We start from the raw sequence: 25,480 nt of genomic DNA, 5'->3' as shown, positions 1-25,480 counted from the left end.
TTAAGGAACCCCTGGTCTAATGCCCATATATCTACTCCGGGAAAAAAATCTACTTTATATCAAGAGTTACTACCAACAAATTAATTATAATGGTTTAAGATATTACAAATGCTTTGAATTAAAACTATCTTTCAAACTTCCCCACATGTCCACCAGGTGGCAGCTGCCTCTCACTTCACTTGACAGAAACTGGAGGACCTGATGAACTGGACAGCAATGAGGAGGACTGAAAGGAGGAGACCCTTGAAGAAATAATTTCCCTTTGACAATATGTTCACCTTTTCACCTTTCCCTGTTTTATGTCTAAAATTATTGTAACAGAATTAGTAACTTCTGATTAAAGCAAAACACTCAAGAAGTTAAACTATGTTAAATTAATGCTTTACTAAATACTTTTATTTGTCTTGTTACATGCTACACATTTAGTTCATTTAGGAAGTAGTTGTTTAAAGTAGTCTGTGGTTGGAATTATTCTTACAGTGTATTGAGTGACTGAGGTCAATATGTTGTAAGTGATTCATTGAGACTCATCCCCCCCCCCCCCCCCCCCCCCCCCCCTCTCTCTCTATGTGCTCACCATGTCTGGGTGTGTCCCTCTAAAAGCAGCAGGTACTCCTGGCTCATTTTCGTCTCCGTGTCTCTGTTGGAAAGACTTGAACCGTCCGGGATGGATCTGTTCGCCTTGAAGTCGCTTCTCTTTCTGCTCTCTTTTATCGGTAAGGTGAAATTAATTCTCCCAGTGTGCCAGAGTAAAGTTTAGACCGGATTTCAAGTAAATAATGAATGATTCCACATTTTTATTTACTTGAAATCCTTGCTGCGTTTTTTTTTTCTTCTTTTGCGTTTGAATTCTTGTTCAACACCATCAAGAAAGTCATCCAAAGAAAATAGGATTGTGATGGAAGAAGTTGAAGTTTATTCTTATTGTAGGCTTTCTGTTTGAGCAGCTCAGGTCTGACTTGATCCTTCTGACCCGTGTTTCTTCCCCGCAGGATGCCGTGCGCAGAAGCCGATACTGCCGGATGGTCCGGTGGAAGCCGTTTTGGGGAAAAATGTGACTCTAAAAACACTGGTTCAAAAACCAAGCTATGCTTTTATAACCTGGAGTTTCGAAGAAAACAACATCCTCACCGTGAGTACGTCAGGGGTGAAGATGAGCGACACGTACAAGGGGAGGGCGTCTGTTAACGCGACCAACGGAGACCTGACCCTGACGTCCCTCAAATCGGAGGACAGCGGTGATTACAACATCAACATCATTGAAAGTGATGGAACAACGACATCCGATCGGATCATGCTCCGAGTCCTGGGTGAGTTTTTTTTTTTTTAACTTCTTCTAAACGAACCTTAAGGGTGTAGAATCAAATAATCAATGTTGTGTTCAATTCAGCAGTGTGGTTGTTCTTAAACTTCTTTTAAACAAGGCGAGGTTGTTTGAAAAATAAGTTTTTGAAAGCCTATAAACATGAGCAAATCTTAATGTTTATGCTCATCATGACTTTTAGAACCGCAAAAAGTTCGGTCTATGTAGTGATCCGGTCCAACAAGGTGAGGTGGTTTTGAAGTGATGCCTGTCAGACTCCTCTTCGTCAGAAATAGGCCGAACAGATCAGCAGCTTTACGGATCCGGATCACGCTGCTTCCGTCTGCTATGGTGGATTTTCTGAAACAGTTAGGTGAGCGTCGGAGGCCGAGCCACACCTGTCGAGTTGGTATCCCTGCGCCACTGCTATTTATTCGTCGCTTAGCAACCACGATGAAGGCCCCGCTTGAGATCTACTAGGCTCTACTTCATGGAGGAAAGCCATGCACACCTTTCCCTACAGCTCAAACATTTGTTCTAAGCACGATGTGTTTGTTCTTCGGACGTGTGGACTGATGACACCCTGAGCTGATTATGGTGCAGGATGATCATTTCTCAAAGGTATGGAGCCTATCTTTGTGGCTCTCCTGCTGAGGAGTGTGACAGCTCCAGGTAGAACAGCTCCCTCACGGTCTGTTGAGGGTGTGGCTCTTCACCTCCTGGTGTCAGCGGGTGTGTTTGCTTTATAGGTCAAGGTGTCGATGTGCTCTTCTTTCAACGCTTTGACCTCATTGTTCTAACAGTCTGGGAATATTCAGTGTCTGATGACTCAACATGTTGCATGTTTATGGAGTTTTTTTTTTGTTTTTTTTAATTTAGACCGGAAGTTCAGAATATACGCCCCAAAGATTCATTCTAACAGTAACATATCCCTTTAACTGACTTTTTAAAAAATCCTTCAGCTGTAAAAACTCAAACTCACCAGAGATCGAGAAAAGCTACAAATCCAACAGCAAAGACTTGTCATTCTGTTTGTTGTTGAAAACATTTAGTGATGAATCAATACAACGTTTTTTTATATTTTATTTTTATATTACACATGCCTTTCTTACACAGCTCTGTGCACTGAATAAAGACTCTGCAGTCAAAGTTTCTTTCATGATACAAACTGTAAGAAGTCAGTTTATAGTGTAATGTTTGCATGGAGCCAGCATGACAAACGTTTAACGACTAAAAACAGAGCCCCCAGTGTCTTTCTATGTTTTGTCTTGTCCTCAGACCTCAAGTGAGATTCTTGTCATTTTTGCCTTTTTGGGATTGAAATGGAAATGAAAAAGAAAAGTTGCAGAGATGGAGCTTTTTGTTGAAGGAAGATGATCCTCGAAGCGGAACGAGTCGCTACACCAGACTGTTTTTTTTTTTTACCTTGCATTGAGTCCTCTGCTGTCTGCTGTTTGTTTGTGTAACAGGGTTTTGTGCTGCATCTAGACTAACCATTTAAACAACTCATTACTCACTGTTTGAGGCAGCCATAGACCAGCGGACCCCCCCCCATTAAAAAGAAGATTTTTGTTTGACGGCTTTTCCTCCACGTCATTACTGTGATTAAAAGGACTTTTTTTCTTAAAGAACCATAACTTCAGTTCATTTAAAGTTTGATTTTTATCTGGCCTCAACCTTCCTGTTGTTAGTGCCCCGCCCCCTGCACACAAGATAATGTTCTTTCAGTGATATTTATGATGGTCTTGGTCTGGATCCCTGAATGTCTCGGTCCCGGTGCCCTCTGGTCTCAGCTGGTGTGGTCTTTGACCATCGTTTGACTTTACCGGAAAGTTATCCAAGTCAAAGTGAGAGAAGTGTTCCCTATAGGACAGTATCTTCTGTGTGAAGTGAATGGATGAGCCGAGCTGTCAGAACTGGTTTCCACTCCTTCGGCTTGTTCTCACACACCTACAGTTGCCTAATCATCATTCAGAAACGGAGCCCCAGGATTATTAAAAACGAGTCCAGCAGGTCTGGTTGCTCCGATCTTCACTGCTGCTTTTATTCTGTTCAGATGTTGAATTTAGAGTGAGAGAAAACCGGCCTGGGCGAGCAGGTTATTAAATGATCTCCCCTTCATGTGTGATAATAGAGAAGATTTCACAAATAACTTTAAAGGTACAGTATGCAGAATTGCATGCTAATGTTTAAACTGAAATATCTAACTTAAATAAAAAATGAACTAAACCCAGAGAAATCCATAACTTTTATTTTTAACAGCACGTGTCATGTAGGCGGCAACCATGACAGACATGAAATCTTGATCGTTGTCAAGGAAACACCGGATGTTACATCACAGAGCGATGCATTAGCTAGCAGGAGCAGCTGTATGTGCTGCTGTGATAAAAACGTCAATTATATTCGTATTCAAAGAGAATCCCTCCCCTGATACCCCGCCAGGCTCGACCCCATCTTTTCTTATTGTTTAAAATGAGAGCGACGTAACGGTGAATTTGACATACTGTACTTTAATTAACCTGAAAAACACTCTCCAATATAATTAGATGGAAATTAATAAGTGTCCTCGCTCCTCTTCATCATGTGTGTGAAGTGTGTTGTTGTAAATCCACTCTGATCCTGTATTTGATCATGTCTATAAACCCCTCTATTTCAGCCCTGCTCAGAACAGGCTGTTTCTGTATCTGTAGCTTTAAATATGTAAATGAGCTGTGTCTGACCACGCCCCCTCTCTGGAAGGGCTCGTGTGTACTCGCTGCTTTCTGGCTCCATGTCCTATTGTTTACGGTGAGAAGGCAGACTCAGAGGGCAGAACAAACACCTAGCTGTGGGAGTGTCACCCACCTGGGGGAGGGGCTACTGCCCTTTGTGATGTCATGAACTATTTAAAATGAGTCATATGATTCTGATGGTTAACTTTCTTTTTGGCCTGTTATTTGCATCAACTTTCATGAAGGTCTGTTGCCGTTGACGATATTAAAAGCTTTTATCAGCTGGTACAGAGGATGTGCCCTGCTTCACCTGTTTTTAAGTTTCATTGTGCAGCTGGACATATTTATACACACGTTATCTGTGACTAACTCTGAACCCCCCTCGTCTCCTCCTGCAGAGCCCGTGAGCACTGTGGCCATCAAGTCCGACGTGCCCGAGGCCATCGAGCTCAACAGCACCGTGGTCCTGACCTGCACGGCGACAGGCTCCTTCATCAAGTTCACCTGGCTCAACGGGACCAAGCCCATCGTGGGCGACGGCAAACGGATTACAATTAAAGATGTCAGTCACTGCATTTTTTTCCAGATTCTATTTAACAAACATCAATGTAACAGTTTACAGACGATGATGTTTTGATCATTTATTCATTTGTGTGTCTTTGTGATTTGTTTCACGATGAATTTCTTTTTTGAAAATAAGCCGATGGAGACTCATATTCCTAATATTCTCATATTTATTATTTTCTATTTGCATCTGTTCGCTGTCTGCTCTCAGGAGGAGCTGTCCACTAAGCTGACCATCGTAGGAGTTCTGAGGTCGGACCTCGTTGGTCCCATCGTCTGTTCAGCTGCCAACAATCTGGAGACGGAGAAGAGCGACCCCTTCAAACTCCCAGTGCACTGTGAGTACACCTCCCACACTCGTCCCACGCCTCAGCCGGGTGAACGCCATTTTAGCCCATTTCACAACTTCCTTCCACGGGTTGCACAGGGATGTGACGCACTTCTCCAAAAAGTGACTTGACAATAAAATGATGAAACCTGCGCCTGTTGAGTAATCCATGTTCTCAGTCATTCAAAGCAGACGCAGATGAATGATTCAGATGGTTTTACTGAGCCGTCCATTGTTACCACCGCTGTGACTTTGCTCCTTTCTTTACTTAAGGGTTTAACTCTGGTATTGTTTGACATGTGTGTTTCTTGAAGCTCCACACCTGTTGGACAACAAAGTCCAGACGTTAGTCAGTGTGTGTCACTCCTCACACCCCGACACACACACGCAGTTTCACTGCTGCTTCTCTGCCGGGGACAGTGTCCCTCGATGCAGCTCTGTGTGCACAGATACTTTTGAAACCTCACGATGCTTCCTCCACTTCTGGAACATTCAGGTTCCTGAAAACACTGGAGCGTAAACTGGTCGTCTTGCCGCCGTGTGACTTGTGCGTTTTAGATGGTGGTGTGTGTTTGCACTTAAAGCCCAGTGTGTACACAGCAGCCCACACTTCCACTCCTTCCTCATGACTAACCTGAAAGGCAGGAAGACCGCACCGACCGCTGGTTAACCCTGTTATTAATTAAAGCAGCGCTCACAGCTTCTGCTCATCTGGACTCATGCTGGAGTCAGGGAAGACTTCATGCTAGGAAACAACAGCAACAACAACATGTGTGCGCACTCCTGATTTTTTTTTTCTTCTTTAACGTCTACAGCGCAAACACACAAGTTACACATTTTGAAGTCCAGTCTGGGAGCTCAAAACATTGACGTCCTGTCGAATCACTTAAAGACGCCAGCTCCTCCACTTTCAAGTCACTCAGCAGATTCCAGGCAATCAGCTGATCAGAGAGGGAAGACTGTTATTGATATTGATTCACACTGAGTGTTCGGAAATGGACTGAAGCTTGTGAAGTGCTTTTCTAGTCTTCTACTCAAAGTGTCAAACTTTCACATTAGCACACTGATGCTAGAGTCTGCTGTGATACACATTCACAAGCAGCTCGGGGCTAAAGGGATACTTCACCCTCTGAAACATGAATCTGTATTGACATACTACATACAGTATATGTCGTAGAAATGTGAACTCAGTGTTGAAGTTGGTGCCTTCTATACCGAGGCAGAAAGTCTTCTCATGAAAGACAACAACTCCCAGAATGCACAGCTCCGCAGGCCACACCCACTGAAGCCACGGCGTATTTACAGTCTCTGTTTACCACACGTATGCAGATGTTTCCTCTACTGATACTGAGGTTTCTTCCAGAAGGAATTAGCATCTTAGCTAACGGACTCTCTGTCTGTGTCCACAGACAAACAGTGAGAGCTTCGACAGCAGCAGTCTGAGAGGAGCCGACTGTTTGTTTGTTTTCAGTGTGAAACCAAACAAGAAAAAGCTCAGTATGAGATGGAGCAGTTTGTGTGTGTGGATCTGGAGACAGCGATGAGAGCTCGATATGTAGGGATCCTCCCTGAAATGTGTTCAGACACTTAGAGGGACGATCTCAACACACACGGCCAACTGCATGTGAACGTCCTGTGTGTTTCAGTCTGAGGCCATCTACTGGAGCTTTTCTAAAACTGGATGTTTGTTCTGGTTAAATTATAATCCACATGTTAACAGAACTTGAACCAGGACAAAAGAGAGAGAGGGAGAAAAGAGCAGCAGCTCATCGACTGTTTGAGCGTGTGCACTGCTGATGTGTCTGTCGTTGCATCTCCACAGATGGACCGGATGACTTCACCATCACTCCTGCGATGGTTCCCAAATACATCATGTCCGGCTCCAACCTCAACCTGTCCTGTGTGGCCGTCTCCAGCCCGCCCGCCACCTTCACCTGGTACCACGGCAAGAACAAGATCGACAACCCGGGGTCTGTCCTGACCATCGCAAAGATCGAGAAACTTGGATTAGGCAAGAAAGCTGGGGAGTACAAATGTGTGGCCCACAACGCCAAAACAGGACGCTCCGTGGCTTCTCCTGCAGTGTCCTTCACCGTGATGGGTGAGTCACCTGACCGACACTCCACGACCAGCTGGAGTCTGACTTCAGTCCACTTTTATGTTCCCTGTTTTTGTAAACGTACCTGGCAGGAAACCGGACCCTGTTCCTGATCTTGAGGCTGTGACCTTTGACCTGTCTGAACGCTGCTGTGGAGCGTTTGAACAGATTGATTATTACGATGATTTATTTGCGTAACATTTGGAAATCTTTGAACACTTTTTCTGGACAGAAGCTGAAATGAATTGTGTTTGCCTGCCGCTCTCCATCCAGTCGGGTCATCATGTTGTTTTTTAAAATATGACACTCTAGGAACCTGTTTGGCCTCATTTCTGAACGCTGTCCTTGTTGTTTGTTTGGTGCTGTGGAGGTTAAGTGATGTCGATTTTAATGGTGGGCCCGGCTGTGCTCTGTGATCCTCCAAAGTGACTGCACAGTTATTTTCTAGCGACATTTATTTAAAAGTTGATCATTCACATGTATTTTATGAAAGCAGCAGATTAGGCGGCTGTGGCTTTGTCGGTCGTGTCCTCTGCAGCTACATGTCCGACGTGTCCTCGAGAAAGACACTCTGAGTCACTGCTTCCTCTGTGATGTGACCTGCTGAAGTCCATTTATCATTCATGTAGCAGCCTTTGGTTCTAACTTCGACCCTTTGCTGTCGTCCTCTTCTCGCAGCGTCCAAACTTTTCCTGTCTCTCTGGAACTTTTAAAAACCTTTAACAGCTCATCTTGATGGGGGAAAATATTATGATTGTTTAAAAAGAAGCCCAAGTTCAGTGAAACTCGATGGACAGGAAGCTGAAGCGCAGCAGAGTGAAACCTTTTCTCTCCTCGTGGTCACGCCCTGAGGGCCGGAGACGTTTAAATGGACCCGCATTAGTCAGACAAGCTGCTTGTGACTCTTCAGCACAAACAGGCTGTAGTGACACTCGGCAGATTCTTCACCGTTCTTACCTGCAAGGTGTCGAAACCTCGAGTGAAACACAGGGAGGCTGTGCTGTCTGTAATTACCGAGCAGGAATTCACCTCTTGTTTTTGGAGGAGGCTGTTTTTCAGTTGGCGGCAGTTGGCTGCATTACCGTGCAGGTGTGTGTGTGTGTGTGTGTGTGTGTGTGTGTGTGAGTGAGTGAAACAGGCTCGTTTGGAGGATGGTTTTACATTTTGCCCTGCAGCGTTTTTGTTTTCTTCCTGGGTGATGACACGCAGCAGGAGGAGGGAGGAGTCAGCATGTGTGTTTAATATTTGAGAGGCTGAAGGTGTTCAGTGGATTCAAACAGTCTCGTTATGATTTGACATGTGTGGACATGAGAGACCCTCTCTCTCATAGTATCTTAGGCCTACTGCTGATTCTGCACTGAGTCTCTCCTGTAGTGGAATAGAAATCAAATGATACCTTCTGATTCTGGGTTTTTATTTTCATATTCGTGTTTTCACAGCAACATATGAGGTGAACTTACGACAGTATCCTACGCTGGGATTGGAGGACGTTAAAAAGTGACATCCCTCTCTCTCTCTAATCTTCTCAGAGCCCATCGTGGATGTTAAAATCACCGCCCCAGCTGGGACCCTCATCGCCGGCAACAGCACGGCCAACATCAGCTGCCAGGCGAAGTCAGGCAGCATGAAGAGCCCGAGCTGGACCAAAGACGGCAAGCCGCTGACCGCCAGCTCTCGCATCGTGTTCTCCAGCGACATGAGCTCGCTGATGATCAACCCTCTGCAGAAAGAGGACAACGGAGAGTTCATATGTCTGCTCAGCAACCCGGTCAGCAAAGGCCAAGCCTCCCACAAGATGGTGGTCAACTGTGAGTGCCTGTCCTGCTTCGATACTAAAGCACGCGGCTCGAGTGGGAGCAGCAGTGTCGTCAGAGTTTATGCTTTTACACGACTCATTATTGGCGTGTTTGCTTTTGTTGCATAGATTTTTATGACCACTATAAAACCACACACTTATCACAAGTCCGTAAAAAGCCTTCAGAGTCAAACTGAAGTGAAATATTTGTACCCATGTTAGCAAAGCGAAGTTAGCATTAATTATGATATAACTACATCCTCCTTCTCACTGTCCTATAAACACATGCAATACTTCAAGCTGCAGCTCTCTGAGGACATTATTAAGATGCAAATAAAGCTCCACAACTTTGCTTAGACTATCTAAAGTGCGAGTTGCCCCTGAGAACGTCATCATTTGCCTGAGACTCATCGGCGCCAACAGGAGGAAAGCGTAGGATTGGAGCAAATCTTGAAAACAGGTCAGGTTCAAAAGAAAAGTTGGAAGACTTCATCAGATGAACTCAGGTTTTTTTATCCTTAAAAAGACTCCAGGGCTGATTCAGACTTTCAGAAACATCATTTAACAAAACTGTAACAACGTATTTCTAAGTGGGTCGAAGAAGATGAGGGAGACAAACTATGTTACAGAATAACTTCAACATCAAAGACTACAGCTTTACAGCAGATGTGACTATCTTTCAGTTTGTGTGGATTTTTTGCGCCCCCTGTGGACAAAGTGTGCAGTGCGTCCCCTTTACATAGCTGAAAAGTTTTTTGTTTTTTAACAATGATAACATGACCCCTGAACCATCATTCACGAACTACACTACCCATGATCAGGAAGTCTCACAGAGACGTCTCCAAGTGGTGGAGCTTGCTGTTACCATGGCAATGTTTCCCGCCCCCCTTGGCGCCAAATGCCAATGGTTAGTTTTGCTAGCATGCTAGCTATAGGGTTAGCTAACATGAAAAGCATTAATCACCTTGTTATGCAGCAGTGAATGAAATTTATATATTCAACAATACAAACTACAAGATCTCACACAGTGTATTAACTCATCCACTAAAACATAGGAACTGACTTTTCTAATATAAATGTATTTATAATATTCCCTGTTTTCCTTCTGCTCGCTCTCCAGACGGTCCTGAACCGGTGATGCTGGAAGGTGACAATGCGGTCGAGGTGAACGACCCCGTGAAGCTTACATGCAAAGCTGAATCCGTCCCCCCCGCCAACTTCACCTGGAAGTTCAACGGCACGCTGACCAAGGTCAAAACAGTCGACTATGTCATCGAGAAGGCCGTCTACAAAAACACAGGAATGTACACATGTGAGGCGACCAACGCTGTTACCGGCAAGACCGTGAAGGCCGAGCACAAGCTGTCCGTCAAAGGTGAGAGGGACGAGGGTAAAACCCAAAAGATGCAACAACTGTGTAGTTTGAAACCCAGTCTTATGTCAGATAGTTGATGTTGAGTGTGAATGCGTCGACTGCGGGCAGTGTGGTCGTTCATGTTGGTTTGTTCAGTTTCACTTTTAATGATCGCTTCCAAAGAAAGTGACTCACTTGCATCAGGGTGAGGCACTTCCTGTCTGACACATGATGCCGGGGTAGATGTCTCTACCCCGGCTGGTAGCAGCACGCAGCCTGAAACAACTCTGCAATGAACTTTAAAAGGTTTAGATTTTTGCAGATTCATTCGGATGCTTCCCAAAGAAAACGTTTGAGTTGGAATTTATTTCCCATGAAAGCATTCCCTCTGTTCATCTTCTTTGAATGTTTGTTTCAGAGGAGGGAGCGTTGGATGAAGGTCTCTCAGACGGAGCCATCGCTGGAATCGTCATCGCCGTCCTCATTGCTCTCGGAGCCGCCATCGGTTTGATCATGTACTGCAGACAGAAAGTACCGTAAGTACTCTGACAGTCAGCGTCCAGGTGTGACCGTGCAGTCTGATCTGGAGCTTCACAGAGACACAACCTGCAGCATTTCAATCATTCATTTAAAGACCTGCAAGATGAGTGTGTGTGTGTGTGTGTGTGTGTGTGTGTGTGTGTGTTTTCAGACCCTCTTTCATTGCGTCTGTTTTGCTCTGTTTGGAGCATGTCTGTCATTTTTCTGTGTCGACGTGCTTATTCAGTCATGTCAGTCATGAAATTCTCCTCATTCCTCTCACGCCCTGACGTCTTGCAACATGTCAGACGCGTACACACACACACACACACACCAGGGCGCCATTATAGAAAATAATAAATGAGACAAACGTTGACCCTGAAATGTCCCGACGTATCCTCTACAGTAGCAAGTTCTACCAGCGTGGGTTGGGAGGTCTCTAAACCCCTGAACGCCACACTCATCTGAAAACTCTCTAATGCCTCATCCTGTCCGATTTGAACACCGCGTGAAGCCGCGCAACAGGAAGCTGCACTCCTGAAACAAAGAACAAACACGCGAGTCAGTGACAGACGCAGCTCTACACTCAAACTTTGCCGCCGTCTCAGTCTGTGTGTTCAGGAACCTCAACCAAGCTTGAACAAATACAGGACACCCTGCAGCTTAAACCCCGCCCCTCCTCTCGGACCCTCCTTGAACAAACTCTGGTCATGGTTGAGGCTGAGCGCTCTCTGGGCCGGACGGTCACATGATGCGTCAGAGGTCATCGTGGGGTCAGGCGGAGGCGGCTCTCTTGGCCGCGGGGCCTCAGGATGATTGAAGTGTCTCTCCTCTGTCGTTTATCTACATCAGCGCCATCGTTGTTGTAGAACATGTCAACACTGACTGAAGCACGCCTTTGTTCTGCGTCGGCCTGCGTGTTGGCGTTATTGGTGGAGGCGGGGCTGAAGGGTCCAGACTTTGACCTGATGCGACAGTTTGGGAGCTCATTGAGATTGTGTTCAGCTACAGGGAGCACTGATAGAAAGACTTCCTGCTGTGAGGTGTGAACAGCCAGGTCGGGAGAACATCCGGAGCATTCCTCCTGAAGTTATCTCCATCCTGCAGATTCAGTCTGATCTCTTTAACGCAGCTCGAGCTCAGTTAAAAGGAGCTGACCTTGAAGACAGGACTTTAAAGAAAAGTCAAATGTTTTTCAGTGATAACCTTCAGATAACCTTCGGGCAGAGACGCTCAGATAGACACAGACACACACGCTGGAACAGCAGGTGGAGATCTTTTTAGATTTCTTCAAACTCAGAGTTCAGACACCTTCAGACGGACGACAGCTTTCGCCAACATTTTCTCTCTTAATTTTAAAAAAGCTTCATCGTCTTCGTCCTGCTTCTATCATCACAGCCTGATTATTACACAACCACACGTTTGAACATCTTCATTAACTGACGAAGGAAAGCGTGACATTACCTTTGCTAAGCATCTGCAGCCAGCAGACGTTTTCTGCTTGAATAACGGAGACTTGCGGGACAACGTGGAGTTGTTTTTTTATTTTCTGAATAAATCCATGCAGCTCTTCAGTTTCATAACAGTGAATCTGTAACGAGGCAGGAGAAGCTGAAGACGGAAAAATGAGCTCACTGCACAACAATGTACCTGTCCTGAAGGTGTTAAACTGAAACCGGTTCTCTGCAGGGTAGAATAACACACACACACACGCACACACACACACACACACACACACACACACACACACACCTGCTGAATGGGGGCATGGGAGAGGAGCACGCATGCATTCACAAATCAAGATGTCTTCCTCTGATAATCTCCCAGCAGCAGTGGATGAGCTGGATAACACACAGGTATCAGCAGACTGAGCAGCTCGTGCAGGTGCAGACAGGAAGTCAAACCAACCGTTTGAAACCATCCGTGTCTGAGAAAATAAAACGCCGCACTGCATGACCTGACAGGGTTAAAGAGAAACATCCCAGTCAGGAGCTGAATTTATTCCTGAAGTTATTTTCTCAAAGAGAAGAAGAAGAGACGACTCGTTCAGCTCGCTCGCTCCTTGTGTGGTGAAGCCCCAAAAACCATTTGAACAAGATTCACGTTAACTCGACTGCCTGAAAGTCTTCGACTAAGATATTCTGCAGAATCCATCAGAACGAGACAACAAACCATCACACGCAGCCTGTCAGGCTGAAGAGGTGGCGTGCAGACAGTCTGTAGAGACGGTAGAGGTGGCGTGCAGACAGTCTGTAGAGACGGTAGAGGTGGCGTGCAGACAGTCTGTAGAGACGGTAGAGGTGGCGTGCAGACAGTCTGTAGAGGTGGCGTGCAGACAGTCTGTAGAGACGGTAGATGTGGCGTGCAGACAGTCTGTAGAGACGGTAGAGGTGGCGTGCAGACAGTCTGTAGAGGTGGCGTGCAGACAGTCTGTAGAGGTGGCGTGCAGACAGTCTGTAGAGACGGTAGAGGTGGCGTGCAGACAGTCTGTAGAGGTGGCGTGCAGACAGTCTGTAGAGGTGGCGTGCAGACAGTCTGTAGAGGTGGCGTGCAGACAGTCTGTAGAGACGGTAGAGGTGGCGTGCAGACAGTCATGGATAACGACTCGTCAGTTGAAGGTAACCTCGCCATGAAGTCTCATCGTTTCCTTCATGAACATCTCGCTGTTGTAACGAACACTTTAGAAACTGGTGGAGTCGCCCCCTGCTGGACATTAGAAGGAATGCAGGTTTAAGATTTTGGCTTCAGTTATTTAGCCAACAGGCTGAGTCCGTGCCAAACACAGGAACTGAGCAAAATGTAAAGAAGTAGTTTGTATCTTCAGGTTCTCAGTTCTGCTGGTTAAGTTTCAAATGTAACACACACACACACACACACACACACACACACACTCTCTCTCCCCTTCTTGGTGAACGTGGCCTTGTCACCAGGATTGAGTTTGTCCGTGTGGGTTTCGGTGTTTTGAAAACAGTCTGACTGCATTCCTTTGTTCTCAGCTGTCAATCACAGGCCGGAAGTCCCGCCTCCTCTGGCTCCTTGCTGGGAGAGGGGACGGTGTTTTGAGGCTTTGATTGTATTGAAGTTAATTGAGGACCGACAGTCAGAGGACTGTGACATCAGTGTTTTTAAACTTGTAAAAGGATCATTTTCGTTGAGAAACAAAACGCTTTCATCGAGCCTCACGTCGTCTTTCAGCGCGTGCAGATCAGGTGCTGTAACGTGATCACAGTGCATGCTGTCGTTGCACAGAGGTGCAGACGTCCTCAGACTCTCGGAGGCCCTGATCTCCAGACCGGAAGTCTTTGAGGTTCAGCATTCATTTTTCATCTTTGAAGGTTTACACATCACATCAGAGAAACTGGTCGAACCGGCGACCCCGCTGCTGTCTGTCTCCTTGTCTTGGTCACATGACTCCGAGGGTCCGTGTTCACACATGAACATGCAAACTTCAGATTTAATGTTGAGACAGCGCAGAGATGCCTTCAGCCTGTAATCAGGTTCAGTCATTAAAACACACTCGCTTCGTTATGAAGTCATTACAGGGAACGTGTGAGAGCCGCGTGTGTGTGCTGAGAGACGTGTGTGTGTGTGTGCTGAGAGACGTGTGTGTGTGCTGAGAGACGTGTGTGTGTGTGCTGAGAGACGTGTGTGTGTGTGCTGAGAGACGCGTGTGTGTGTGCTGAGAGACGTCAGGGCGGGCCTTTCACATCCACTCACACATTGATATTCAGATCTTTTAAAAGAAGGCAGCAAATTCTCTCCAAAACATTTGAAGTGGGACAAAATGAAACCCTCGTCTTCATCCCTCCCTCCCTCCCTCCAGCTCCTCGTCTTCATGCTGCCATCAAAAACGAGGGTTAGGATTAGGGTTATGAGCGCGTCACACCCCGCGCTCATAATTACACGCTGTCGTTGGATTTTTACAGCCTCGACGTCTCCTGCCAAACGTTCTCAGCTGCACGGGAACAGAAGTTCTCTGCATGAAGAGAGGAACGCTTTGCTGCTGCTTGATGAGTTGATCTTAAACTCAGGAAGGAACTTAACTAAAACGTTCCTGATGTTGAAACATGTGACTAATAACACAGAGAGTATTCCGGCTCAGAGCTTTGAGAATTTCTCTGAAGGAAGGAAAATCAAAGAAGGTGAGGAGGAAGGAGCTGATCCATCTCGGCCTCCGTCCCGTTCGGTCTGATCTCCTGGTCGGGGCGAGGCCGCACTGTCAGAGAGAATTTCAGGAATGCCAGCGTCATGTCTGCACTCGTCCTCTGCTGCTCACCTTCTCTCTCTCTCTCCAGCCCTTTCTCCTCTTGTAAAACTTTTGATTTATCGACCTGTTCCGAGTGTCCGTCCACGAATTCAACCCCCCCGAGAGGCTTCTTCTCTTCCGTCCCCTCGGATCGTCTCTCGCTCGCTCCTGTGTGTCGTGCTGCACCATCACTGAAACGAGTGTCGTCGCTGCTGCAAAGGCACATTTCTACAAAGAATACAGTGACAGGTGTCTTGAAGTGAATTTGGTGTGGAGTCTTGGTGTTACACTTTCAGCTTCCTGTTTGTTTCACACGGACTGCAGGCAAACTAACAAACAAACAGCAGCGAGCAGACGGAGCCTCTCAGCTCTCTCTTCTTTGCCGCTGTGTAAACGGACTGAAGCTGGGCTCAACAGCCACAGGGAGGTTTTCACATCCAGTCTGACCTCTTCTTCCCTCTCTCCTGGTGTTTGGCCTGCTGCTCTTATCTGCGGCTCATAAACAGTATCAGAGTTTCTGTGATAAGATTCAGGGAGACGTTGTGGGGCTGCTGTTTGCTCGGACGTCGCTGCCTGACTCCCTGAAAGCTCCTCGCAGCGTTTCAGGAGCAGCTCAAACATTTGAATCCACACGTTAATCTCTGTACAGTCTGACAGATTACACTGCTTTATTCAACACCTCCAAAAAGCATGAAGAAGCATTTAAAGTACGCCTCAGAAATCATGAACCTGAATATATTCAAACCGGTCATGAGACGACTGAAGGACTCAAACTCATCCTACATTTTAACAGCACTCAAAGGTGCTTTTATTCCCTCGAATGAAAACCTTCCTCTCACTGAGGACACGTGGGATTATTGTCTGCTGAATAATCAGCTTTAATTTAGATTGAAATGTAAACATGAGAAGAGATTATTTTGGATTTGCAACACAAACCTGAAAGACTTCTCTCTCTCTCTCTCCCTTTTCAATCTGCTTACACACACACACACACACTTCCTCCCTCCATTACGCCTCAGCTCTTCAGACCTTTTACCTTCTTCCTCTGTGGTTTCATATCCAATCAGACAACCTGGTTTGAAGGCTGTGTCAGCGTGTGTGTGTGTGTGTGTGTGTGTGGTCACCCTGAGAGTGTGTCAGCAGACATGTTTGTTGTGAGTGAGGTCCTTTCATTCTTTGAAGATAAAAAGTCAGGATGTCTGTTTTTGTCTTTAATCTTACTTTATATTTTCTCAAACCACGAACTTTCTGATTCCAGCGGTTTTTCTGATTCCAGGGTCGAGTCTCCGTACTAAAGACATCCTGCACGCTGCTGGTGAGTTAAACACACACACACACACACAAGTGTTTATTTACCAGAAGTATTCTAATGAAGAAGTCAAACATAAACAAACAGTGAAGCTGGAGTTTACCACGAACAAAGAGTGGACTCCACTTTAAACCTTCAAAATCAAACGTTTCTCAGAGCTGTCAGCATGAAACGAGCTGCCAGGAATGTCCCTTCAGGCGCACCGTAGAGCCATCTGTGTGTGTGTCTGTGTGTGTGTGTGTGTGTGTGTGGGGGGGGGGGGGTTGTTGCAGGGTGAGGGCTTCCTATGTGAGATTAAGAATTTATGTTGAAGTGTGTGTGTGTGTGTGTGTGTGTGTGTGTTTGAGGGTGTGTTTGTGTGTGTGTGTGTGTGTGTGTGTGTTTGAGGGTGTGTTTGAGGGTGTGTGTGTGTGTGTGTGTGTGTGTGTGCAGTCACTGTGAGATAAGATGGCTGATTTAAAGTGAAGTAACATGAGTCTTTGTGTGGTGTTTGCACCTGTGTGGGCATGTGTGTGTGTGTGTGTGTGTGTGTGTGTGTGTGTGTGTGTGTGTGTGTGTGCACGTGCGTGTCTGAGCCCTGCAGCAGCTTTTCTGGTGTTTTGGAGGAAACAGGTGAAATGTGTTTTTCTTTGATGTCTGTCACTCATCGAACGAGACTCCCAAACCGACGACAAACACGCGGAGACACAAACAGGTGTGACGTCAAACTTCACTCCTGAGGGAGCGACGGTGGCGTGCTCAGCATATGTCCTCAAATAAATACAAAGATTTCATCTTCTACAGGGACTTTAAGGTCCTGTGGAGCTGCAGAAAGGTTCAGATGTCTCAGCAGGACTGAGTGGTGAGGCTGCGTGTGTGCATCGTGTCTGTGGTTATGACACGTGCATCGTGTCTGTGGTTATGACACGATGCACGCACACAGCGGCACAGTGTAATTTGAGTTGTTAGTCCGAGTGACTCTTAATGACAAAGAGAGAATGTCTCGAGAGAATGTCGACACAAACCGAACCGCCATTGTTGTTGTAGTCCAGATCCTCTCAGGTGGCCGCTGCTCTCTCAGCGTCTCTGTCTTTAGACGAGCTGACCACTTCCTGTTATGGCGTCTCGTTCATCTTAGATCCATGTAAATAAATGTGTTGGTATTAAAAAGGTCAAATGTTCCTCTCGCTTCAACAGATACCCGCCCAAACATCCCAGCGTTTTGTTACCCATGATGCACCTGGGCAGGAGGAAGGAGGAGCATCCAATCTGATCCAGCTGGTTTCATGTGAAGCCCTCACCCCAAAAGAGATTTCCCATCATGCCCTTCTCTCTCTGGCTGACGAGGACGATGACTACTAAAACACTGGATTTCCATCTCACTCTGATTCAACGTTCTATCTTTTTGTTTATATGGTTTTTCTTTTTTTAGCTTCACCTATACCCCCTCACCAGGTCATGACCCCCCCATCTCCCCCCCGCCCCTTTTCTTCTTCTTCACCCTGTTGTAAAAAAAAAACAAAAAAACCCTCGCAATCTTTCACCTTTTGTCCGCCGCGCCTCCTCCCTCAGGAAACCAAAAACAGCGAAAACTCAGATGTGTCCTGAACTGAAGTTGACAGACTGACTCTCTTTATCCTGCTGGAAACCCGAGTAGGACACACACACACACACACACACACACACACACACACACACACACACAGGAACATTAGATGAACGTGATGCCTGGCTGATCACACACACAGAGGCCACACACGTCGTCTTTCAGGGCTATGGGTTAAAATATCTGACAAAGTTTTTGTGGTTTGATTTATCTCACCGTCTGTGCCGGGCGGGTGGGGGGGGGGGCTTGATCTAAAATACCTCAGTTTGTCTTGCTTAGCACACACTACCACACACTCATGTCACCAGATTTATTTCTATTTTCCAAAAGTCGTTTTCCTCTCCTTCTTTTCACAACATCCAACACAAACTGTGAGCCGGGCTTCAAACACAGGAACCCCTGATTTCATTAAACATCTTTTTTTAGAGCCGTTCTGATGCATCAGGTTCATGTACTGTTAAATTAATATCAGCTGTTTTATATGTGCTAAACCAAAGCAAGCAAATGCCTCATGACAAATTTAGAAAATGTAGAAAAAGAGTAGAGTTGATAATAGTAACTTCAAGTGATAAATAATGCTTCATTTTACATCAACGACGTTTGCTGTCTTATTCAGAAACCATCACCGTGCTAGCTCCGCTCTGAATCTGTACTTTAGTGTCAGTTCTGAACAGAGCCTTTAATATGTTATGTTTCATCATCTTCTCCCTCCACATTCCCTTTATGTTACCGACATGCTAGCTCCTCTTTTGGCGTCCATGTTGTGTTTTCCTTTGAGCTGACAGTTACCTTGCCGCTTGCTCAAACTACGAGCTAACAAATTCCACGTGAAGGCAAAATGATGTAGTGTACCACCATGTTAGATATGTCTTATTAATACCAAATATGTTGTGTAATACTGGTGCGATGAAAACACTCCTTTGACCTGTAAGACTCAGTGTTGACCTTTGACTAGCTTTGACTGGCTCAACATTTGTGCTAGGAGTGTACTGTTACTGTTTTTTATTCATCACATGACACCTGATATCACTTCTTTTTTTACTCTTCCTAAACGTTAGCTATTCAGGAGCAGTAATTCATTTAACTGCAGCTACCAGGATGCTCTGTTTGACTCAGTATTTATTGGTGTCAGATAAGTTTCCCCCCCCTTCTCTCTGGTCCAGGATCCTCGTCAGTGTTTGTTTGAATCCTCCAATAACATGTGGAGGTGTGTCAGAGTACTCAGAGGAAGAGGTGAATGTTTTGTGTGGGACATGATCCGACACGCGGGGACGAAGGTGAAACAGCGAAGGAAGTTAAAGCGGGGAAAAAAGGCGGGAAGGTGTTTGTGAGCAGTTATGAATTTTGGAGGGAAAACTTATTCAAACTTAGTCAGATTATGCAGCTTTTCTCGAGTAGATTTGAGGCCCCCCCCCTCATGTGATCTCAGACTTCATCATGCACTGATCTCCAGTGAGACAAGTATTTATTTTGTTTAGAAATCTTAAATAACTGGAGCTGAAGATCATAGCAGGTCTGCAGATCATTCCAAATCTCATTCTCCTTCGTTGTGTTTGTTTGTTTCCCCCTGAAGATACTCTCTTTCAAAGCTGACTTATCAACGTATTAACGTCTTCAGTTTGGGATCACACACAGTGCAGAATGTATGAATACTAATGTGTACATATGACCTTTCTTTGTCCTCAACAGACACGTTTCTATGTTGGAAAAAGACACAAAAACTGCCCTGATTGTAAATAACAAGAGACAGAGACGCTGTAAACTATGTCATGTGACTTTTTTTTTTTTTTTTCAAATATGTGGGTTTATTTTGTTATGTTCTGATTCATTCGTTCAGAAATGTTTGTTGTTAAAGTTTACAGAAACTGTCTCCATCCTGTAAAAACTCAAAAAGATGAAATAAATGTCCCCTAGATGAAATCTGAGTTCGATGTCACTGTTATAAAAGAGGAAATATTTTCCTAACTTTATTCTCTTTCTTGTGTTTTTTGATTCGTTTCCCCCGAGGCTTCAGGTGAAACAGCCAATCAGGGTGTGTGTATTTTTAAACCGACCAATCATTGAGCAGAGCAAGAGTGTGCTTAAAAAATGCTGGCAGACTCTGTGTTAGCATACCTGTGTGTGCGTGTGCGTGTGTGTGTGTGTGTGTGTGTGTGTGTGTGTGTGTGTGTGTGTGTGTGTGTGAAATCAAGTAGACATGGGTGTGGCCGGAAAAACCCCTCGGCTGTACCACACACACACACACACACACAAACACACACACACACACACACACACACACACTGTTAGACATTTTAAACACATAATATTCTGGCCTTCATGCTTGCAGATAAATCCTGAAAAACTCCTGAAATGTTATGTACAGTATTTGTAAGTAAACACAAAGAGTTTATCACACACACGCACACACACACACACACACACACACACACACACACACACGTAAAAGGCTCATTCTCTTAAGGTCAGACACTTTGACTGATCTTCACAATGATAAAGCACGAGGCTGATTAAGCTGTGTGGTCTGTACACTTTATTCCTGTGGGTCATCCTAACCTCCAAATAATCTCTGCCCTTCAGAACACATCCAGATAAACTGATAACACACACACACACACACACTGTAGATTAGGGAAAATCTACCTCTGGATCCTCCATCCTTGTCTGGCAGTAATAACGGCGTGTGTCACAGTTATCAGCCGAAGCTTTTGGAGCTCGGGCCCAGATTCAAACCTTTAACATTTAGCCTTAGCAACACGTATTTTAGTGACAAGCAACGCAAACAAAACCTGCAGCACAGAGCAATAAATCCAGTGTCTTCACAATGTAAAGCCACTTAATCTGTGGATTATTGATATCTGTCAGCTCCATTCTGATGTCCCTTCTATGCAAACATTCATTAAAGACGACTTTGTGTTGACCTGCACACACATGCAGAGGTAAGAGGAGGTGACTCCTGATCTCTGAGAGCTAACAGAGCAGAGCGGAGCTTCAATCTTACCTGGGGGTTTTTTTTCCCCCATCTGGTTGAACTTCAGCTTCTTCTCCTTAGGCGGGAAAAAAGGTGCGTCCTTAGCTCCGCCCCCGTCCAGCACACGACCCTGAATAACACGGCAGATAGTTGTTTTCTTTCCCACTTCATCAGATTCAGTTTACAGCAGATGTCTCAAAGAGAGCAGGGGTATTGAACCAATTCAAGTGTAGCATTTAAGTTCTTGGTGCACTCTCATGCGCCTGAAAACTACAAATATGGCGGACTGTGGCACAGAAACTTACAATGAAAGTTATTCAGTGGTTAATAGTTTAATATTTGTTTTCTAATCTTCTGACTTGTCAAAGCGTTCTTACTCTGCAGGTCACACCGACACAGACACACGCAGGCTCTTTGTTTGACTTATTAAAACCTTTGATTAGTGTTTGTTTAACAAGTGAAGTTATATCAATGCATTTCTCTTTTCTTATGAGTTGCCTCTCTGGTGTGTTCTCCTTCCTGGTTCATACAAAGGATGAGGGTGGAGCTTGACTTTGTGGAAGAGGATCGTACCAAGTGCTCAGATATGAGGAGGGGGGATCAGGGTTCCTTGGTGTTAACTGTTAGTTGGTGTGTGTGTGTGTGTGTGTGTCGTCCTCCCCTGTGTGTTGGCGTTGGTTTGGTCAGCAGCTTTAAATAGCTCCCTCAGATGTAACCGGACATAAACGTGACACACGTGAGATTACAGCTTCTTTGGTAATTTTCTGGTCATAGATTCTTACACGATTATTAAAGAAGACATGATACATGGATTTGGACGCCTCCCTAGGGAGGTGTTCCGGGCATGTCCCTCCGGGAGGAGGCCTCGGGGTAGACCCAGGACACGCTGGAGAGACTATGTCTCTCGGCTGGCTTGGGAACGCCTCGGGGTCCCACCGGAAGAGCTGGAGGAGGTGTCTTGGATGAGGGAAGTCTGGGTGTCTCTGCTTAGACTGCTGCCCCCGCGACCCGGCCCCGGATAAGAGGCAGAAAATGGATGGATGGATGGATGGATTTGGATGTCTATGATGACCACACTGTCATATTTTTACTTTAATATACTGAATGAAGAGCCAATGAGAGCCCAGTGAGTGGTGTGTTCATCCAAACGGGAGCAGGAGGAGGGTTCATGTCGAGTCCCCTTGTTGTAAAACCTGCTGCTCCTCAGGTCGACTCCATGGAAGGAAATTGGATCCATGAAATCAGAGTTAAGTTTCACACTCAGGCGAGGGAAAGTGTCTCTGAGCTGTGAAACTGTGCGATCAAAAGTCATTTTAGTTCAAAAACCTCCTCAAGAAGCCTCAAATAAACCTCAATGAAACCAGAGGCTGGTCCCTCCTCCTGCCCTGCACACACTCGTCTCATGTTTCTTTGTGTGTGTTGGATCAGGTAAAGCTGACAGGTCTGAACACGCCTGCAGCATTTAGTCAGGAATGTGTGCTGTCTCTCGTTTGGTTCCTCACTACGAAAAAAAAGGACATGCATGTTTGTGGGTTGAGTGAAATTCTTCTGCATGGAGACATTCATGTTCCCTACAGGAGTCACACTCACCTGCAGAACCATCAGCCACATCTCAACTTTGTTCAGGTTAAAAACTAAACTTTTATTTGAACATTTAACGTCTGAGGGACTGTCCACAGTTTGACTGCTTCAAAGGAAGAATGTGCAACATTTCACACATCCTGTAAATCATAACTCCAGTGTGTCCTGTGTGAATGAGTGTGTGAGTCCTGACTGTCTACAGTGAGGGAGAAGCTGGAGTCCTGCTGGCTGTGTTGTTGTCAGAGCTGTGTTTACATGGCTCCTCCCCTTGTGTATAAAAGCTGTTTGAGTCAAGATGAAGAACATACTCACTGATTATTAGGATGAAGAGTTTTTACATCATTCTGTGTCAGTTTACACAGAGCGCTAACATTAGCATGCTAACACAACAATACAGGACACAGGTGAAGCTGAGGACTATTTTTTCCGCAGTTTGCGCTTCACTTCTTCATGTGAGGTTGGAGGCGTGTCTCTGGAGGAGAGCGGAGACTTCAGTATGGAGGAGGCGGGGCTTCATGGCAGTTTGTTTTGATTTCCTGCTGGAGTTCCAGGGCGACATCTACTGGATCAAAAAGTCGCACATTAAGGCAAATAATAGAAAACATTACAAACCATGGATGATTCTAAAATCCACACAAATCTAATACCTGTCAGTGCACAAACAATAAGATAACATTTAAATCAATTGTGTAATATCTGATTCTTTCCACTCTGCTTTTGTCTTTTTAATTTACTCATAAAAATGTTTCATTGAAGAGGTTTGTGTCTTTGTTTTCTCTACAATTCAAATAAATGCAGGATGATGTTGAGTGTGTTCACGTTTTTCTTCTTCTCTTGTTTATCTTGGTCATTTTCTACCCTTGTGTCAGATCTCACTTTGTGTTGAATCTACACTAAAGCAAGGTTATAGAACCTCAAGAAGAGCACCTTTCAGTGTTGTTAGCGCCCCCTTGTGTTGAGGTGCTTCATAAACTCAGACAGGGTGAATGAAGCTGTGAGTATGAAAGAGTAACATCAGGATTCAGAGTGTGGCCTAATACCAGAGCTATTTACTGCAGGAGCACATCGGTGTGTGGGCCTGTAGCAGCAGGTCGTGTGTGTGTGTGTGTGTGTGTGTGTGATTACAGAGTAGAGTAATAACAGCCTTGTGTGGCGGGATGGCACATTGATAACTCACTGTTTAAACACAGAGCCTCTCTTGTTTCACAGGTATGGAAGCTCACAGAGGACAAACAGACCTGAGGCTTTTATGAAGTCCTCCACGTACCCGGGTCTCTCCAGGTGATCTGCCTTTACTGACCCAGACTGATTTATACTTCTGCATGAAGTCTACACAGCAGAGGCGTACGCCGTCATGAGCCCGACATGCTACGTTGGTGCGTCTGCGTAGCTCTGCTACACAAACGTCGTATCGTTTGTTGTATCACATGTTCCTGCTTCTCTGCTCGTTTGAGCAGCCTTGTGTATCCTGCTTCAGTTTGGAGCGTTGGCTGGGCCCGTCCTTAGATGCAGCACGTGTCTAACCACTAGGAGCAGTGTAGAGTTGTTTGGTAATGAGACCTGAAAACACAACAATCAGAGACACCAGAGAGCCGCTACAACGATGTCGTAAAGTTTAGAAGAAAAGTTACTAGACCATGATGACCATGACTATGATGTTGTTGCATAGCAACAAACAACGTGCCAAAATAGCTGGTGACAAATCAGTTGTACTTTGGTGTTTTCCGTGGACTGATTTATGTAGTGCTCCCCCTAGAGGAATCCTCCAGTAACGGACGTCGTACAGACATTTACATGGATGGAAATGTTTTCTGTGTGCTCACTTCCCAGGTGGAGTTGTTGCTACCTGCTGTTTCTTTATGTGTTAGCTGTCTGCTTTCAGCAACATCAACATTCAGTTTATTTGTGCTGTTAGCAAAGCCCTCCCTCCTCCAGTATCTATCATCACATCACATGATGATTTCAAAGAATCCATGTTGTGTAACCCCTTCTGTCTTCTGCAGAATTCAATGACACTGGTGACGATACCAAAAAAAGTCATGATCATGAAGAGATCTGAGTTTTTTATTATTCTATATATTTGACTTTTTTTGCTTCTCATATTTTATTTCATTTTATTTAAGCACTTGTTACTTTGGCCTTCTTTTTTTCTTTCGCACCAACACACCAAGACAAACTCCTCGTACATGTAAATGTGCTTGGCAATAAAACGGATTCTGATTCAATCTGTGGTTATAAAAAAAATATGAATGAGTTAAACTCCAAACTAAAATAAACTTAATTTAGGAGAGACAACTGGCAGCAGAGTGAATCAAAAAAATAAAGATTTATAATTTCACTCTTAGTCACGTTTGTCCCATCAGATCAGGTGCAGATGTTATGTCGTGGTGTTTGTGTTAGTTCAGTAGAGGTATGGAGCCTTAAAAAGAATCTAACGTGTGAAAGTGGTAAACACGTATCTGCTCTCTCTGAACACTCCAACATGCAGAAATCTTGAAGCTTTTATTGGACGTCTGTGATTGAAGTGAGGGGCCATAAATACATCTTCATTCTTTATTAATGTGTGGCCTTATTAAGTGTGAGAACTGCGTCTGCAGGTCTCAACGAAGCTCGGCAGCCAAATATGCAAAACAGCAGATAAATAAACTTCAATACCTAAAAAATGTTTTCTACGTGTCACACATCGATGTGTCCTGACACGACGCCCGAAAGCTCACACACAAACTAATCTGCGCGTTTGAATGAATTCACCTTCAGTGTGATGTCACATCTTTCCGGTCACAGAGGAGACGTCTTCCTCGTCTCCTCGAGGAGCTGATAGGAGAGGAGGAAGGGGAGAGGCCGTGGCTGCAGGGTTGGACTAATTGCTGGAAATATTTCTGTGATGAGTCATTTACAAGAGAAATGTCAGTTTCTGTGTCAGAGGGGAGAGACACTTGAAGGATTAAATAGTTTATTGTCCTTAAATCAACCTCCAGGATGAGTGCATGAATACGGAGGAGGAGCAAGAATTCAATGCAGCACGGACCCTTACGTCATGTTTCATCACTTAAAAAAAACATGAATTACTTTAAATGTGCTTCTTTTGATAAAGCAGCACGCTCAGAAAAGTAGAA

At 45.1% G+C, this 25,480-nt stretch overlaps 1 protein-coding gene across 2 annotated transcripts; it reads left to right on the top strand.

The window, feature by feature from the left end:
* The first annotated feature begins 603 nt into the window (after positions 1-603).
* Positions 604-19,775, top strand: LOC306838907 (cell adhesion molecule CEACAM20-like). Of its 2 annotated transcripts, none has more exons than XM_079367325.1 (10): positions 604-716; positions 993-1,310; positions 4,413-4,576; positions 4,790-4,916; positions 6,729-7,007; positions 8,534-8,812; positions 9,920-10,174; positions 10,572-10,689; positions 16,195-16,233; positions 17,404-19,775. In XM_079367325.1, exons 1-9 carry the CDS (start codon positions 668-670, stop codon positions 16,211-16,213), a joined length of 1,608 nt encoding a protein of 535 aa, XP_079223451.1. In that variant the 5' UTR covers positions 604-667; the 3' UTR covers positions 16,214-16,233; positions 17,404-19,775. The 2 variants fall into 2 exon arrangements, with proteins under 2 accessions (XP_079223451.1, XP_079223450.1); XM_079367324.1 differs by having other exon boundaries at positions 16,177-16,233.
* Positions 19,776-25,480: the final 5,705 nt, after the last annotated feature.

The sequence above is a fragment of the Symphodus melops genome, assembly GCF_947650265.1.
Source record: "Symphodus melops genome assembly, chromosome: 18".
NCBI classification, from domain to species: domain Eukaryota; kingdom Metazoa; phylum Chordata; class Actinopteri; order Labriformes; family Labridae; genus Symphodus; species Symphodus melops.
The sequence above is the reverse complement of the archived record's forward strand: the minus strand, read 5'-3'. Positions and strand labels throughout refer to the sequence as shown.